Here is a 13,723-nt window from a genome sequence, read left to right on the forward strand (position 1 = left end):
TAGCCACGTTGCCATAAATGGAAATTAAATAATATAAAAGAACCTAGAGATGTAGGGGTGCTTTATTTTTTGTTTTACTTTTGTAGATGTTAAATTTGCAGATGATTACTGCAATATATATTTCAAAAAGATTCATTGCGCTTCCTTTTTGGCTTTTACCAGTAGCAGTTTAGAAGTCTGGAGTAAAAAAGTGCACAAGTAGGTCAAAGGCATTAGTTAATTTCAGGGGGCTAATCAAAGATCCATACAACATCATCTGATATGATTTCATAGTTTAAAGCACTATTTATGTATTTATTATGATAAATAAGAGCTAAAAATGTTTTTGCTTGCGCGTTTTGCACACTTACATGAATTATTTGTGCCCCAGTACAGTATTAGGTCTAGTGACGCCTCTGGCTCAGAGCCTCCGCTGTCACTGCTCTCGTCAAATTGTAATAAAAAAAAAAAATAAAAAAATAAAGACTCCGTAGCACCGAAAGTCCGCGACGATAAACCTGTTTATGACAGATAAGAGTACACAAATACACCCATCCTAACAAGTATATGATAAATGTAGACAACTTTTCCTTTTCTTTTACTTTCATACTGCAACAGTGATTGGATGTTTACTGAGGGCTGAGGGGTGTGTGCGGGTGTGTGTCTGCTGCGCAGCCTGTGGAATGTTGAATACACGCACAGCGGAGGGAGGGATGAGAGAGAAGCCGACACTACTATATCGTGTGTGTCCCTTTTTCGGCGGATTTTTCCGCTAGTGCAGATAATTTTGTCAACTTGTAATGTAGTAATTTTGTGAGTTTATTAAAATTTGCTTTCTCAAATTTTGATTTGAGGGGGCAAGACATTTATTTAAGGGGGCTCTGCCCCCTCTTGCCCCTGCCATGGTCAGGATGATCAAGAGTCAACCGAGAACTACCAAAAAGCAGGTCTGCAATAAATTGGAAGCTGCTGGAACACAGGTGTCAGTGTCCACACTCAAGCGTGTTTAGCATCACCATGGACTGAGAGGCTATCATGCAAGTAGGAAGCCCCTGCTCCAGAAGCGACCCCTTAAGGCTCAATTAAAGTCTGCTGCTGATCACATGGACAAAGACAAGACGTTCTGAAGGAAAGTTCTGTGGTCAGATGAAACAAAAAATTAACTGTTTGGCCACGATACCCAGCAATATGTTTGGAGAAGAAAAGTTGAGGCCTTTAATCCCAGGAACACCATGGTGTGGTAGTATTATGCTCTGGGCCTTTTTTACTATCTTATTTGAATTTCCCCGCGGGGATTAATAAAGTTTTTCTGATTCTGATTCTGATTCTGTTTTGCTGCCAATGGAACTGGTGCTTTACAGAGAGTAAATGGGACAATGAAAAAGGAGGATTACCTCCAAATTCTTCAGGACAACCTAATATCATCAGCCCGGAGGTTGGGTTTTGGGCTCAGTTGGGTGTTCCAACAGAGCAATGATCCCAGACGAACGTCAAAAGTGGTTAAGGAATGGCTAAATCAGACTAAAATTAAGGTTTTAGAATGGCCTTACCCAAGTTCTGACTTAAATGTGTGGACAATGCTGAAGAAACAAGTCCATGTCAGAAAACCAACACATTTAGCTGACCTGCACCAATTTTGTCAAAAGGAGTGGTCAAAAATTCAACAAGAAGCTTGTGGATGGCAACCAAAAGCACCTTATTGCAGTGAAACTTGCCAAGGGACATGTAACCTATTATTAACATTGCTGTATGTATACTTTTGACCCAGCAGATTTGGTCACATTTTCAGTAGACTAATAATAAATTCATAAAAGAACCAAACTTCATGAATGTTTTTTGTGACTAACAAGTATGTGCTCCAATAACTCTCACAAAAAATAAGAGTTGTATAAATGATTGGAAACACAAGACAGCCATGGCATTATGTTCTTTACAAGTGTATGTAAACTTTTGACCACCACTGTATATACATACAGGGTTTCCCCTCAACTGCCAAAATACCTGTGGCGGTTGGGGGTGGTCACCATGACGGTATAGAATAATAGCATAATCATCTATGTTGATATTATTTTTTTAGTGTCGTTTTACAATTGATTCTCCTTAGTTTTATCCTGCTGGCTTAAAACCTGTTGGAATTGTGCCGTAAAAGTAAAAAAAAATAAAAAATAACTTTAGACGTTGCATAATTTCTTCTGTGGCGGTCTGTCACATTCATTTACATTAAAGTGAAATATATATATATATATATATATATATATATATATATATATATATATATATATATATATATATATATGTAAATGTATATATATATATGTATGTACATGTATATATGTATATATATATATATATATATATATATATATATATATATATATATATATATATATATATATATATATATATATATATATATGGGCAGCACGGCGGAACAGGAGTTAGTGCATCTGCCTCACAATACGAAGGTCCTGAGTAGTCCTAGGTTCAATCCTGGGCTCGGGATCTTTCTGTGTGGAGTTTGGAGTTTGCACGTTCTCCGTGTGACTGCGTGGGTTCCCTCCGGGTACTCCGGCTTCTTCCCACCTTCATTGTGAGTGTGAGTGTTGTCTATCTGTGTTGGCCCTGTGATGAGGTGGCAACTTGTCCAGGGTGTACCCCGTCTTCCGCTCGATTGTAGCTGAGATAGGCACCAACGCCCCCCGCGACCCCAAAGGGAATAAGCCTTAGAAAATGGATGGATGGATGGATGGATATTTATACATATATATATATATATATATATATATATATATATATATATATATATATATATATATATATATATATATATATATATATACATATATATGTATATATATGTATATATATACCTGTATTCTATATGTATAATTATATTCTACCGCTTGTCCCTCTCGGGGTCGCGAGATTTAAGCAATGACCGCAATATTGCAACATTTTCTTGTTAAATTACACCTGTTTGCGCTTTTATTCAAATTGTTATGTTTTTTAAATGGGAAATGGGTTGTACTTGTGTAACGCTTTTCTACCTTCAAGGTACTCAAAGCGCTTTGTCACTACTTCCACATTCACCCATTCACACACACATTCACACACTGATGGAGGGAGCTGCAATGCAAGGCGCTAACCAGCACCCATCAGGAGCAAGGGTGAAGTGTCTTGCTCAGAACACAACGGATGTGACGAGGTTGGTACTAGGGGGGGATTGAACCAGGGACCCTCATGTTGCGCACGACTCCTCTCCCAACTGCGCCACACCGTCCCCGTTTTTCTGTAATATTAATTTTTTAAATGTGTCATGGGCCCCCAGTCCACACTTTGGACACCCCTGCTCTAGTTGATTATGATACTATTTAAGAATAAGAGAATAATCAGGTTGCAATAACAGTCAGCTCGATTGCATGCGCTAACTTTAAAAAACGAATGAAGACTAATATACCAATTTTGGCACGTAAATTTTGTTTCAAAAACATTTAATAAATATAACTGTGGACAAAAAGGCAACCAAAAGACGACCATAGATCATATCATTTACTCTTTTCTGGGACTTTCTAGTGATCAACTGTGGAGACCCAGGTGTGCCGGCGAATGGCCTGCGCTACGGCGAGGACTTCACAATCGGACAGAACATCACGTTCCAGTGCCAGCCGGGCTACAGGATAGAGGAGGATGGCTCCCCTGTGAGGATGTGCACCCAGAACGGGACGTGGAGCGGGATAATGCCTATGTGCACGGGTAGGGGACTTACTCTTGCTAGTATGATACATTTTCGCTTGTATCATGAAAATATACCTTTCCCACCAGCGGTGACCTGCACGGCTCCCCCTGTGGTCAGCAACGGGGTACTACAGGGCAGTGACTTCGAATGGGGCAGCAGCGTGAGTTTCAGTTGCTCGCCAGGGTACGAGCTCTCCTTCCCGGCCGTACTGACCTGCGTGTCCAACGGCACCTGGAGCGGCATGCTGCCTCAGTGCTTACGTAAGCGAGCTATAGCCAACCCACAATGCATTTCACCACCATGCCCAAAATAAATCTGTGTACTTATCCCAATCGTGTCTGTTCTGATGCATGTAGCCAAGTTTTGCGGTGACCCTGGTATGCCAGTCGGCGGTTCCAGAGAGGGGCGGAGTTTCATCTATCAATCAGAAGTGACCTTCACCTGCACGCCACCGCTCATCCTGGTGGGCTCGGCAACCAGACACTGCGAAAGTGACGGAAGCTGGAGCGGCACCCAGCCTCGCTGTATAGGTATTATTTTACTAGATTTCTGCTATAGAACTTTATGGAATTGTAGAATACAGAAGTTGGATCTTAAAAAGGCAAATCCAATATTTATTGTCTATGAATGTTCTCATTCATTCAGGACATAGTCATCTCAGGGTATTCAATCCTAACAACTGGACTGTTTGGTTTGTCTTTGAGGACGTTTTGCCTCTCATCCGAGTAGTCTTCATCACTTCATGCTCATAAACTTAGATTGATCGGATCTAGTCTAGTGGCTGGTGCTAAAACACTAAAAATATTCATACTCCAAAGCCGGGCGGGTGTGCCTGGGTTAGGATGAAAACAACTGTTTTGATGCAAATTAGCAATCCTACTGTCAAAGCCAATGATAGTCGTCGTGTAATTTCCCCTCTTTAGCATTGAGGTATTGTGTGGCAGAACATTTGCTGACTATCAGACTGGTCGTAGTAGAGTATAAATATTTGGGGTTTTGGCACCAAAAACATGCACTTGGGGATAAGTTGATTGGCATCATTAAATTGGCCTTAGTGTGTGAGTGTGAATGTTGTCTGTCTATCTCTGTTGGCCCTGTGATGAGGTGGCGACTCGTCCAGGGTGTACGCCGCCTTCCGCCTGAATGAAGCTGAGATAGGCCCCAGCACTCCCCGCAACCCCAAAAGGGACAAGCAGTAGAAAATGGATGTGTGGATGGCAACAGCCGTTGGATCTCACCATTCTAAGTCTAAGACCAGATCTGACCAATCGAAGTCTGTGAGCACGAACTGATGAAGCCTACTCTGATGAGAAGTGTAACGTCTTCTAGGACAACCCAAACAGTCCGTTTATGATCGATTGAATGCCCTGAAATTATTTATTTTATGATTTAATAATTAATGAATCTTAATTTTTGATATATTTATTCATATATATGTATGTGTGTGTATATATATATATATATATATATATATATATATACATATACATATACACACGTTAGGTCAGGGAAAAAACACAGATGCCAATTCATCCCTACATATATATATATATATATATATATATATATATATATATATATATATATATGTCACAACATGGCTTGGACGTGGATTGTTTTTTCGATGCAGATGAGAATCAGCACGAGTGCGGCGTGGACGTGAGTACATCGTTGTTTATTTAATAAACAAATAAACAACAAAAAGCGCTCACAATGGAGGAAGAAACTTGGCTAAACAGTACAAACGTGAAACAAAAAACACCTGCTCGATGGCATGAAATGATGGACATAAACTAAAGGACTTTGCACAAAAAACAATTGGCTATGAACTATAAACAAAGACTTACTTGGACAAAATGAACAGCGTAGCAAGGCATGAAGCAGATAAACGAGGGCGTGAAGGGGGTGCAGCATGGGTCCTAGGGTGCGTTCGAGTGTGAAGATCCCAGAATGATAAACAGAAAGAAAATTACTTAAATACTGGCTGTGATGAATCAGGAACAGGTGTGGGACTGAGGGCAGGGGCGTGACAAGGTGGGAACTAATGCGTTGGCAAGGAAACAAACAAAACCAGGAAGTGAAAAACGTGACTGAATGTCCAAAAACTAAACATAGCATGACCAAAACCAAAACATATCTTACAGGCGTGACAGAGACCCCCCGTTAAAGACAGCTTCTAGATGTCCAAAAACCCCAAAAGAAAACTGTGATTAAAAGTCATGGGAGGGCGGGAGGGGCACATGGGGGTGGATCGCCAAACCACGTGCCCCCGTATCCATCGGGGAAGAGTCAGGTGGCGGCGACGCGTGGAGGACCGAGGTGGGCGACCCGGGAACGGCCATATCCGTGGCCGACCCTCTTGGCGTGGCGGACGACCACGTAAAAACCACAACCGTGGCCGACGAGGAGGGCGTGGCGGACGACCACTTAGTGGCCATAATTGTGGCCGACGAGGTCGGCATCTTTGGCGTGGTGGACACCCACGTAGTCTCCACATCCGCGGCTGACAAGGCGGCTGACAAGGCGGCTGACAAGGCGGCTGACAAGGCGGCTGACAAGGCGGCGGAAGCGTCGTCAACGTGGCAGGCGTTGGCGCTCGGCGTGATGACGGCGTTGGAGTTTGACGTGGACTTGGTGTTGGTCATGGACTTGGCGTTGATCGTGGACTTGGCGTTTGTTGTGGACTTGGCTTTGGTCGTGGAGCTGCCACTAGGGGCGCTTGGCTTCGTGGAGCTGCCACTGGGGGCGCTTGGCTTCGTGGAGCTGCCACTGGGGGCGCTTGGCTTCGTGGAGCTGCCACTGGGGGCGTTTGGCGACGTGGAGCTGCCACTGGGGGTGCTTGGCGACGTGGAGCTGCCACTGGGGGCGCTTGGCAACGTGGAGCTGCCACTGGGGGCGCTTGGCGACGTGGAGCTGCCACTGGGGGCGCTTGGCTTCGTGGAGCTGCCACTGGGGGCGCTTGGCGACGTGGAGCTGCTTGGGGGCGCTTGGCGACTTGGAGCTGCTTGGGGGCGCTTGGCGATGTGGAGCTGCCACTGGGGGCGCTTGGCGACATGGAGCTGCCACTGGAGGCGCTTGGCGGCATGGAGCTGGCACTGGCGGCGCTTGGCGGCGTGGAGCTGGCACTGGCGGCGCTTGGCGGCGTGGACTTGGACTTTGGCGTGGATTTGGACTTTTGCGTGGACTTGGACTTTGTCTTGGAGCTGGACGTGGACTAGGTCTTGGAGCTGGACGTGGACTAGGTCTTGGAGCTGGACGTGGACTAGGTCTTGGAGCTGGACGTGGACTTGGTCTTGGAGCTGGACGTGGACTTGCTGAAAGCTGCAGCTAAACCGGCCTAAAAACTGGAGGTGGGGGACGTGCTGGTCGCTGTGGCTTGGAACCGCACCGGGCAGAACCAACCCACAAGCTCCCATCCCCAGCCCCCCCTCAAGGAGTGGCTTCCAGACACTTTGACCGTGATCTGGAACTGTCTTTTGGGGAGGGCGGAGGGCGGTGAGGAGGAGGGCAAAATCTTCCCCTTTAAATTCTATAATTGTCCTTTTCTTTTATATGTCTTGGTTTGATTTTTTGAAAAAAAAATGTGGCTTGGGGGGGGGGGGACTTGAGTCATGGGGGGTGCGGCATGAACTTTGGATTCATTTTGACTATCTGCAGAAAAAAAAATGTGTGCCTTGGGAGGGGAGAAAAAGTCGCACGGGACGAGCCTGTCAGTCAGCGTTGAGGGACAAGTCCTGCCCCTCTTCTGCGCGTGCCTGTGCGCAGCTCCGGGCCGCCGCCGGGGCGCTGGCGTCCCAGGGCGTGTGTCGTCACCGCGCGATGAGCCAGGTGCTGGGGAGGACATCCGGATGGTCCGTGAGTGGGGGCGGAAGCGGTCCTCTGCATCCGCCACTTTCGCCAGAAGTTGGCCCCATGCTTCCATCGCGCCGGAAGGAAGCTCCTCATCGCTCAGCTCTACTTCGTCGTCCTCATACGCCCATGGCTGAGCGTCCGCGACGAGCCGAAGGAACGTTACCTGCTTCTCGTGGCTGGAGAGAGATTCCTCGTGCAGATCTCCTGCAAAGAAACTTCTGCTGGGATCTTCTGTCACAACATGGCTTGGACGTGGATTGTTTCTTCGATGCAAATGAGAATCAGCACGAGTGCGGCGTGGACGTGACTACATGGTTGTTTATTTAATAAACAAATAAACAACAAAAAGCGCTCACAATGGAGGAAGAAACTTGGCTAAACAGTACAAACGTGAAACAAAAACACTAGCATGGGTACTAGGGTGCGTTCGAGTGTGAAGATCCCAGAATGATGAACAGAAAAAAAAATTACTTAAATACTGGCTGTGATAAATCAGGAACAGGTGTGGGACTGAGGGCAGGGGCATGACAAGGTGGGAACTAATGCGTTGGCAAGGAAACAAATAAAACCAGGAAGTGAAAAACGTGACTGAATGTCCAAAAACTAAACATACCATGACCGAAACCAAAACATATCTTACAGGCGTGACAATATATATATATATATATATATATATATATATATATATATATATATATATATATATATATATATATATATATATATATATATATATATATAGGTATATGTATATGTATATATATATATATGTATATGTATAAATATATATACGTATATGTATTTATACGTATATGTATATAGATATATATATGTATATGTATATATATATGTATATGTATGTATATGTATATATATATGTGTATGTATTTATGTATATATGCATGTATGTATATATATATGTGTATGTATGTATATATGCATGTATGTGTGTGTATATATATATATATATATATATATGTATATATATATATATATGTACATGTATGTATGTATATATGTACATGTATGTATGTATATATGTACATGTATGTATGTATATATGTACATGTATGTATGTATATATGTACATGTATGTATGTATATATGTACATGTATGTATGTATATATGTATGTATGCATATATGTATATATTTATGTATGTATATATGTTTATATATATATATATATGTATGTATATATATGTATGTATATAGCCACTTCGCCTAGCTCTTCCCGGGGGATCCCGAGGCATTCCCAGGCCAGCCAGGAGACATAGTCTTCCCAACGTGTCCTGGGTCTTCCCCGTGGCCTCCTACCGGTTGGACGTGCCCTAAACACCTCCCTAGGGAGGCGTTCGGGTGGCATCCTGACCAGATGCTCGAACCACCTCATCTGGCTCCTCTCGATGTGAAGGAGCAGCGGCTTTACTTTGAGTCCCTCCCGGATGGCAGAGCTTCTCACCCTATCTCTAAGGGAGAGCCCCGCCACACGGCGGGGGAAACTCATTTCGGCCGCTTGTACCCGTGATCTTATCCTTTCGGTCATGACCCAAAGCTTATGACCATAGGTGAGGATGGGAACGTAGATCGACCGGTAAATTGAGAGCTTTGCCTTCCGGCTCAGCTCCTTCTTCACCTCAACGGATCGGTACAACGTCCGCATTACTGAATACGCCGCACCGATCCGCCTGTCGATCTCACGATCCACTCTTCCCTCACTCGTGAACAAGACTCCTAGGTACTTGAACTCCTCCACTTGGGGCAGGGTCTCCTCCCCAACCCGGAGATGGCATTCCACCCTTTTCCGGGCGAGAACCATGGACTCGGACTTGGAGGTGCTGATTCTCATTCCGGTCGCTTCACACTCGGCTGCGAACCGATCCAGCGAGAGCTGAAGATCCCGGTCAGATGAAGCCATCAGGACCACATCATCTGCAAAAAGCAGAGACCTAATCCTGCGGTTACCAAACCGGAACCCCTCAACGCCTTGACTGCGCCTAGAAATTCTGTCCATAAAAGTTATGAACAGAATCGGTGACAAAGGACAGCCTTGGCGGAGTCCAACCCTCACTGGAAATGTGTTCGACTTACTGCCGGCAATGCGGACCAAGCTCTGGCACTGATCGTACAGGGAACGGACCGCCACAATAAGACAGTCCGATGCCCCATACTCTCTGAGTACTCCCCACAGGACTTCCCGAGGGACACGGTCGAATGCCTTCTCCAAGTCCACAAAGCACATGTAGACTGGTTGGGCAAACGCCCATGCACCCTCAGGAACCCTGCCGAGAGTATAGAGATGGTCCACAGTTCCACGACCAGGACGAAAACCACACTGTTCCTCCTGAATCCGAGGTTCGACTATCCGACGTAGCCTCCTCTCCAGTACACCTGAATAAACCTTACCGGGAAGGCTGAGGAGTGTGATCCCACGATAGTTGGAACACACCCTCTGGTCCCCCTTCTTAAAGAGAGGAACCACCACCCCGGTCTGCCAATCCGGAGGTACCGCCCCCGATGTCCACGCGATGTCTTGTCAACCAAGACAGCCCCACAGCATCCAGAGCCTTAAGGAACTCCAGGCGGGTCTCGTCCACCCCTGGGGCCTTGCCACCGAGAAGCTTTTTAACTACCTCAGCGACCTCAGCCGCAGAAATAGGTGAGTCCACCGCAGATTCCCCAGGCACTGCTTCCTCATAGGAAGACGTGTTGGTGGGATTGAGGAGGTCTTCGAAGTATTCCTTCCACCTATCCACAACATCCGCAGTTGAGGTCAGCAGAACACCATCCGCACCATACACGGTGTTGATAGTGCACTGCTTCCCCTTCCTGAGGCGGCGGACGGTGGTCCAGAATCGCTTCGAAGCCGTCCGGAAGTCGTTTTCCATGGCTTCCCCGAACACCTCCCATGTCCGAGTTTTTGCCTCCGCGACCGCTGAAGCTGAACACCGCTTGGCCTGTCGGTACCTGTCCACTGCCTCCGGAGTCCTATGAGCCAAAAGAACCCGATAGGACTCCTTCTTCAGCTTGACGGCATCCCTCACCGTTGGTGTCCACAAAGTGGTTTTAGGATTGCCGCCCCGACAGGCACCAACTACCTTGCGGCCACAGCTCCGATCTGCCGCCTCGACAATAGAGGTGCGGAACATGGTCCACTCGGACTCAATGTCCAGCACCTCCCTCGTGACATGTTCAAAGTTCTTCCGGAGGTGTGAATTGAAACTTTGTCTGACAGGAGACTCTGCCAGACGTTCCCAGCAGACCCTCACAATGCGTTTGGGCCTCCCAGGTCTGTCCGGCATCCTCCCCCACCATCGCAGCCAACTCACCACCAGGTGGTGATCGGTAGAAAGCTCCGTCCCTCTCTTCACCCGAGTGTCCAAAACATGAGGCCGCAAATCCGATGACACAACTACAGAGTCGATCATGGAACTGCGGCCTAGGGTGTCCTGGTGCCAAGTGCACATATGGACACCCTTATGTTTGAACATGGTGTTTGTTATGGACAAACTGTGACGAGCACAAAAGTCCAATAACAAAACACCACTCGGGTTCAGATCCGGGCGGCCATTCTTCCTAATCACGCCTCTCCAGGTTTCACTGTCGTTGCCAACGTGAGCGTTGAAGTCTCCCAGTAGGACAAGGGAATCACCCGGGGGGGCACGTTCCAGTACTCCCTCGAGTGTTCCCAAAAAGGGTGGGTACTCTGAACTGCTGTTTGGTGCATAAGCACAAACAACAGTCAGGACCCGTCCCCCCACCCGAAGGCGGAGGGAGGCTACCCTTTCGTCCACCGGGTTGAACTCCAACGTACAGGCTTTGAGCCGGGGGGCAACAAGAATTGCCACCCCAGCCCGTCGCCTCTTACTGCCGGCAACGCCAGAGTGGAAGAGGGCCCAGTCCCTCTCGAGAGAAGTGGTTCCAGAGCCCTTGCTGTGCGTCGAAGTGAGTCCGACTATATCCAGCCGGAATTTCTCGACTTCGCGCACTAGCTCAGGCTCTTTCCCCCCCAGTGACATGACGTTCCACGTCCCAAGAGCTAGCTTCTGTAGCCGAGGATCGGACCGCCAAGTGCCCTGCCTTCGGCTGCCGCCCAGCTCACATTGCACCCGACCTCTATGGCCCCTCCTATGAGTGGTGAACCCATTGGAGGGGTGACCCACGTTGCCTCTTCGGGCTGTGCCCGGCCGGGCCCCATGGGAACAGGCCCGGCCACCAGGCGCTCGCCATCGTGCCCCACCTCCGGGCCTGGCTCCAGAGGGGGGCCCCGGTGACCCGCGTCCGGGCGAGGGAAATCTGGGTCCATGATTTTTCTTCTTCATAAATGTCTTCCAGCTGCTCTTTGTCTATATGTATATATATATATATATATATATATATATATATATATATATATATGTATATATATATATATATATATATATATATATATATGTGTGTGTGTGTGTGTGTGTGTGTGTGTGTGTCTTTTGACCACTGTATGATGGATAAACCACAGAAACCTCGACTAAATATATATATTTTATTAACAATTGTATTATGTTTTACAATATTTTCTAAGTTTTGCCATTGTCTAAATTATCAAGATTTTTTTGTATTCATGGTTATATTTGATACTGATTGAGTGTTTTTTTTATATATTAAGCTTTGCTGATTCCAGTGTCTGACTGTAACTACTATTGTTTATAACAACTTTGTGTTAAGGCAGAGACATGATCAAATCATGACTCTTGTCGATACAAATGGAATTATGCAGAAGGTGTGAAATATAGTGCTGATTGAGATTGTAACGCTTTGGCAGAGGTTAAAAGTGATGAGGTATTGGAATCCAATCTTACAGAATGTTTTTTTACAGATCATGGCGTGTACTTGTCTCATATTATTTATGTCAACTTGTTTGTGGCTCACCAGGGGAGCCTTCCACACCACCGCTGTCTCTTATTCCTCCGCCTAATGATCAGGGCAACTAATGGCCCACCGACGCATAGCATTGCAGGCGGCGCTCGTGTTTCACTCCTGGTTTAGCGGCTTGCCGCTCATCAAAGCCACACAGACTCGCGGGTGTAATAATCAAAGACTGACCAGACAGTGTTGCTAATAATGCACCAATGCCTTGTTTTTAAGTAAGCATAGCTTTGACGGCTCAGGGCGCGGATCAACAAAATAACATTTCGGCTTCTTTAAGTGATGCGGCGCCATAAAGCAGCTGTGACTTGACTTATCAGCATTTAGTCAAAGGCTTCACGAGTCACAGCCGACTTCAAACGCCGTCATCATCCAAAGGATTAGGCCCAATAAATGAGACGGGATATTCGCCGCACGTTACAAACGGTCCCGGCGGGTCAATGTTGCCGGCGCCGCATGTGATGCGTTGAAGCGCCACTTTCACATGTCTGATTTGGAAGCACGTGGGTGCTTGAGCATCAAGTACGCTGACTCATCATGACTGGAGTGTTAGTCTAATAAACACACACACTCACACACAGACATCACACACTTTGTATTCTCTACTAGCTCAAGGTGACTTGTGGACAACTTTTTTCCCCAAGCAAACACACTTGAAACATGTATGAGGAAGATGCAAGGGAAAAGAAGAAGAAGAAGAAGAGAGCGATGGGAGATGAAAGACAAGATTGAGACAGTAGTGGAGAAAAAGAAGGGACAGAAAGTGACAAGACAAGTGACAAATGGAGGGAAAGGAAGTAAATGAGGAAAAAGCGACGGAGATAAAGAAGGAAGTAAAAGAGCAAAATTAGACGAATGGAAGTAAAGTGGAGGTGGAAGAGAGAGCCAGTGAAATATTTAAACAGGTATAGGTGAGAAACAATGATAAAGGAGGTGAGTGAAGAGGGATGGAGAGAACAACCGAGGTGAAAGAGGAGGCAGTAATAGAATGAAGAAAGTGATGGAGGAGGAGAAATCCAGCAAATGAGTAAAGAGGGAGCTGAAGAAGAAGGGTGACAGACTAATGATTGGATTAGATTAGATTACATTACATTACATTACATTACATTACATTAGATAGGAAAATTTAAATTTTCAGCACAATCCAATTCAAGATCAGACAAACGTTACAGGGAGACAGAACAGGATTGCTGACGGGTCTGCCGGCTTCCAGCACCCCTTACAAGACAGGTGAGACACAGGTAAACAAGTG

General features: G+C 46.1%; 1 protein-coding gene across 1 annotated transcript in view; it reads left to right on the top strand.

Annotated features, from left to right (window-relative positions):
- csmd3b (CUB and Sushi multiple domains 3b) overlaps positions 1 to 13,723 on the top strand; it is an 815,905-nt gene that overhangs the window by 781,756 nt on the left and 20,426 nt on the right. Inside the window, exons 61-63 of the mRNA XM_061908578.1 lie at positions 3,553 to 3,732; positions 3,802 to 3,975; positions 4,072 to 4,245. Of these exons, the coding sequence (XP_061764562.1) occupies positions 3,553 to 3,732; positions 3,802 to 3,975; positions 4,072 to 4,245 (528 nt within the window). The remainder of the gene's footprint in view (positions 1 to 3,552; positions 3,733 to 3,801; positions 3,976 to 4,071; positions 4,246 to 13,723) is intronic.

This window comes from Nerophis ophidion, linkage group LG08 (genome assembly GCF_033978795.1).
Source record: "Nerophis ophidion isolate RoL-2023_Sa linkage group LG08, RoL_Noph_v1.0, whole genome shotgun sequence".
In the NCBI taxonomy this organism is placed as follows: Eukaryota; Metazoa; Chordata; class Actinopteri; order Syngnathiformes; family Syngnathidae; genus Nerophis; species Nerophis ophidion.